Genomic DNA, 5,281 nt, shown 5'->3' with positions numbered 1-5,281 from the left:
TCATGGGTCTCGTCCCCCCGTAGCTGAACCACTCTGCCAATGCGTCGTCCGCGAGCGCCGCCGCCGACTTCGCCGCGGTGAGAGCTCCTTCCGAGGAGTTCTCCAAGGGACACAGACCGTTCTCTGCGGCGTGGGTATTGCACATGAAAGCGAGGACGTCGCTTCGGAGCTCGATCAACTTGGCCACCAGGGCATCGCGCTCTCGTACCTGCTTGCTATGCAGCATCGAAACGGTGTAATCCGTGCCTGTAGGCATGTTGTTGGACTGCCGCACGATGGAGAACGAGCCAGACAGCAGGGTGTCCGTCAGCGCGTCCAAGTCCTCCATCGTTTATTTGGCATTTCGACGAGGCTCTGTCACAGCACAGACGTGGCCGGAGCCGCATACCCAAGGTTCATCTGGGCCCCAGGATCTTACGTGGTAGCCACTCTTTTGACACGTAGGTCACGCCTCGCGCATGCAGAGCCTCCAGCTCACATGTCTGCTGTGTAGTGATCAGGCAGTCGATGGCAGCTTCTATGTCGCTGCCCGTCTTGGAGGCCCAGTGCTTCATTCCCTGTATCCTGAAGCGTCCCGGTCTCACCGGCAGGCGCGTCTTTGCCTGTTCGTTGGCCTCGATTCGAAAGTGCGGCGGGAGCTCCATGAACTCTGATTACTACCCCTTTGGGCACCCACCCTGAGGTTGGATCCCGCAGTATTGCAGACCGTTACAGCTGGCTGGTGTCAGCGAACCTTCGTTTCCACCTTTGCAGCCTGTTTGGTTGCCACCTTCTACGTATGTGCGGAATATGTCGAAGCCGTGGAAGTCGAAATCGCCAACGAAACGCATAGAGGGAGTCCCGACAGATCCGAGATGATTGAGAAATCTTCTGGTGGCAAGGTCAGGATATCCGCATGCTGTAACGAGGAGACATGGGACACTCTCGGTGAATTTTTGCGCGCACAGCACCTCGAATATGGCTGGAAATGGTCAATCATGCACTCACTGTGCTTCTCCAATACCATGACAAGAGGCGCGGCGAGCTCCACGTCACTGCTGCACATAGCTTCGGTAAGCAGGACGGGCCGCAGGTTAAAGTCCAGCACCTCCTGTTCACAACGTACCACACAACACCCGAAAGCCATTCCGCGCGGTGCTGCCTGGATCCCCATCGAGAACCTTGAAATACCGTGCTCTCGACACAGATCTGTGGCTCGCATTGCCGGGCCTCACCATGGATCACGCTGTCACTTTGACGTTGATTGCTAAAGATTCTGTTTGTGTCTGATTGAGGTCCTCACCTCCGATTCTGGTAATAGACATCCCTGAGCGTGCAGACCGCTCCCTTCTGTTGGTTGGAGAATGCTACCGCTATTGCTGCCAGTTCTAATTGGTTGGCCAAGTCTCCCTTACTCTGAGCGAGGTATTTCAAGCTTGGGCCGCCACGCTGGTCTTTGACATCAACTCTTCTCCAAGCGTGCAGAGACTGCGGCAGAGGGCGCGTGCCTAGCAGTTGCAACACAATTTGACAGCAGTAGGCTTCAAATTCACTCGTCATACGATTTCGAAGCAACACGAGTGCCGGCAATTGACCGATCTACATAAATCTGCGGACATTCCGTTGCACATTTTAAGAGCTCGTTAGCGAACTGGTCAGAGACTTGACTGTGCTCAAACTCTCGACGGTGACGTCTTGTAATTCAAATGTCACGACCACATGGTCCTTTGTGGAGAGAGCTGCGTTGCTGGCGCCTTCAATTCTCACTCTTTAGAGGTACTGCAGCCTGTGGGGCTCGCAACGTGGCCGGCTCCACGAAGCGGAGGGTGTCGGTATGTCCCTCTGCATTCACAGTCAGCGTACAGAAACTGGCAGCCTTCTTAGTGCCTATGATATGGGGAACGAGGCAGTCCTCTTGAACCTCCCACTGGATAGCGTATCCTGCGAGGGGACCTCGAAGCTTGTAGAATCGAGTGAGTCTGGTTCGCTCCTTCAGATCATCAACAATTTCCTTCGAACGAATCTTGAACTTCAGTGTGTTTCTCTGGCCAACTCGGCGGGTAACACTCTGAGAGTGACGACGCACGAAACTCTTGACGGATTGCCGGGCGGAGCCTTTGTGCACAGTCTTGATCTCTCCGAAGGGGCCCTCCGACTGGGCTGCCATGCGATCCACCTTAAAGTACGGCTCAGCGACATGAGGAGCCTCGGGCCTGATATAAATTTGATCCGGTTCTCTGGTGGTGTATGCTGCGAGATGTGAGACACGCCATATTCAACGGTGGCCTACTGATTTGATCCGCGCCACAGCAGACGCCGGTTCTGTCTTTGACAATTGTCATTGGCTTCAGACCGGCCGGGTACTTGTGTTTGCGTCGACCGGAAGAGCTCTTTTCCACATAGTCCACAGTAGCCACCTCGACCGCAGGAGCCACACCCTTGGAGGTGCTGGAACTCGAGGAGGATGACGACACCTTCACCACAGTCGGCTTCGATTTCCGAGATTTGCTGGAGCTACTAGAGCTACTGGAGGAGCTGCACACCTTGCGGGCGGAGGGGCGCGCAGGGAGCATTTCGGACTTGTATTTCAAAGACGAAGCCTTCTGTTGACAACAGTTCGTGACGGGGCATCGTCGGGCAGAGGAAGACGAGCAGGAGCTGCCTCGAAGGCGTTGCCCGCGCATATACTCCACATGGATGTCGTGGCTAGCCTTGACCTTGACAATCTTCGGGCGAACCGGGACCAGGACCGATGAAGAGGTCACAGAGGTTGCATCGTCAGAGCCTGCATGATATCCACAGGCCCGCGATATTGCGTAGGAACAGCTGGCTGGGTTCTCTTCAGGGATTATCTTCTTCACCATTGGAGTTGTCGCATGTGTCGTCACTACCAGCTCACCGTCCGTGGTTACGTTGGATTCTCGACAGCATCCACCATGATGGGAGTATCCACCTTCATTGGAGGTTCCAGCAGCGCAGCATCCACCTGGATGGCCTTCATTGGACGTTCCAGCAGCGCAGCATCCGCCTGGATGGCCTTCATTGGATGTTCCAGCAGCGCAGCATCCACCTTGCTGGCCTCCATTGGACGTTCCAGGGCCGAAACATCCACCTTGATGGGCACCGGACAATTGGCGGTCCACCGCGAAAGATGCCGTCCGTTGACACACTACCGCCGCAGTGTCGAGTCCTCCATGGCCGTCGAGTTTAGGAGTGCTCTTGTGCGAGCAACCATCACAACGACGGCGGATGACTCCATTGCTGCGCCATTTAAGGTCTCCGCATGCGCAAATCCCTCCTTCGGAAGCCTGAATGTGCCCTACTTCAGATTCGGGGATGTCCACGGCAACGGCCTGCTCGCTTGACAAGGAGCCAACGACGGGAAGTGCTGGATTCGCAGTGGAGGAATCATGTCGTCTAGGGGCGGGTACGTGGGAGTCTGCCTCCAGTTGTACCGCAGGGATGGGGGCCACGACCTTGGAGCTCGACGACGAGGAAGAGGATTTGTGGTGGACAGCAGGGATGGGGGCCACGACCTTGGAGCTCGACGAGTCACTGTTTACTGCAGAAGGGCGTCGCTGGGACGGAATCGTGACGGTGCGTGCATTGGCCTTCCAGGTATGACAAGCACAGCCACGACCGGATCCGGCACTCTCGATCGACGACGCAGACGAGAGACGCTGGCCATAGAGCCTCTCCACGTGAGCGTTGTGGCCAGGCTGGATTCTAACGATCTTCGGACGAGCCGGCTGAAGGACCGAAAACGAGGACGAGGCGGAAGGTGCCATCGGTGTGGCTGACTCCTGGGGGCAGGCACAGCTACGCGCGAGCAGGTAGCCGCAGCTAGCTGGGTTGTCAGCGGCGGAGATTTTCTTCGTATTAGCGGTGGTCGCGACGTCTCGGACAGGGGACACATCACAGACGACGGACGTCGGATCGCCATTGCACATGCTCTCAGATCGGTCAGACCGCTGACTCACCAAACATGAGTTGTCGACCTGGTGCTTCTCAGAGATAGTGGAAGCAGCCTTATATTTACCGCTAAACCCAGCGTAGGCAACTGCCGCCGTGGATGTTCGGCCATGAGTTGGGTGGACGGCCAACGCCTGGTCTGTCTCACACAGTCCGAAACCCTGGCAGCCTGAGGCACCATGAGCCGGGTGGGCAGCCGATGCCTGGTCTGTCACACACAGTCCGAAACCCTGGCAGCTTGAGGCACCAGCGCCTACAGCCCTGCAGCACGTCTTCGCCTCGGCCACAGAGCCCACAGATGGATTCCGGCGACTTGACACGAATTCTACACTCCCCTGAGCTACACGCTTGCGGGCAACGCAACACGTGGTGCCAACGCCGGGAAACTCGGCTTGCGTGGTGACAAGTCGGGAGCTGCAGCTGGACTGCTTGTGGACTACCGCCTTCTTGTGAGAGCTGGAGCTAGAGCTCGACTTCTTATGGACAGCAGGCACCACCGCCTTATGCGAGCTGAAGCTAGACTGCTTGCGAACCGCAGGGACCACCGCCTTATGCGAGCTGGAGCTAGACTGCTTGCGAACCGCAGGGACCACCGCCTTGCGCGAGCTGGAGCTAGAGCTAGAGCTGGAGCTAGGCTTCTTATGGACTGCTGGCACCTCCTTCTTGTGAGAGCTGGAGCTAGAGCTGGAGCTAGACTTCTTATGAATTGCTGGCACCACCGCCTTCTTGTGAGAGCTAGAGCTAGAGCTGGAGGTAGAGCTGGAGGACTGCCTGCGCACTGCAGGGACCACAGCCTTGTGAGAGCTGGAGCTTGACACCTTCATCACCACAGGCTTCACAGAGCTCCCTTTGTGGTGCGACGCCCTCGACCGGCCACCTACGATCACATCACAGCACCCTCCATGCTGGCGGCTGGAGTCGGAAGAAGAGGAAGACCCGCATCTCTGCGTGATAAAGCGTGGCGTAAGGGTGGAGTGCGAACCGAAGGCCTGGTATGTCGGGGGAACCCAACGATTCGCATCCTGCTTGGTCCCGCTCGAAGCACTACTGTGGACAAGGCCTGTCGTACAGCAGTACACCTTGCGCTGCTCGCTCTGCTCGACAATTACCTTAGGCTTCATTGGAGGCCTGTCCTTGCTGCTGAGACTAGAGGGCTGGCTCTTCGACCCGAACTGCTGGAAGGTGGAAGGTGGCGGCACAACGCTGAGCGGCACCCGCACGTCAGTAACTGCGGTCGCCGCCAACCCGACGGAGATCGTAGTGGTTTGTTCGGCGTGCTTGGAATTGATGACGGGTCCCTTTCTATCAACATCACCGCCAGCCTCAATAA

General features: G+C 57.2%; 2 protein-coding genes across 5 annotated transcripts; both read right to left on the bottom strand.

The window, feature by feature from the left end:
- Positions 1-395: 395 nt before the first annotated feature.
- Positions 396-1,539, bottom strand: KVP17_000515 (uncharacterized protein; the record flags this gene model as incomplete). Of its 2 annotated transcripts, XM_068523371.1 has the most annotated exons (5): positions 396-649; positions 677-961; positions 988-1,188; positions 1,215-1,255; positions 1,283-1,539. In XM_068523371.1, the coding sequence occupies 5 exons, from the start codon at positions 1,537-1,539 to the stop codon at positions 396-398; spliced, it is 1,038 nt and encodes a 345-aa protein (XP_068378129.1). The 2 variants fall into 2 exon arrangements, with proteins under 2 accessions (XP_068378129.1, XP_068378130.1); XM_068523372.1 differs by lacking the exons at positions 677-961; positions 988-1,188; positions 1,215-1,255; positions 1,283-1,539 and having other exon boundaries at positions 396-644.
- A 72-nt stretch (positions 1,540-1,611) lies between these two features.
- KVP17_000514 (uncharacterized protein) lies at positions 1,612-5,281 on the bottom strand (the record flags this gene model as incomplete). Of its 3 annotated transcripts, XM_068523352.1 has the most annotated exons (4): positions 1,612-1,718; positions 1,747-2,229; positions 2,270-2,764; positions 4,100-5,281. In XM_068523352.1, coding segments are annotated over 4 exons (2,267 nt in total), but the record flags the coding sequence as incomplete, so codon positions are not given.

The sequence above is a fragment of a genome (genome assembly GCF_019968985.1).
Source record: "MAG: Porospora cf. gigantea B chromosome Unknown PgB_NODE_1614_length_5281_cov_116.442, whole genome shotgun sequence".
NCBI lineage: Eukaryota > Apicomplexa > Conoidasida > Eugregarinorida > Porosporidae > Porospora > Porospora cf. gigantea B.
The sequence above is the reverse complement of the archived record's forward strand: the minus strand, read 5'-3'. Positions and strand labels throughout refer to the sequence as shown.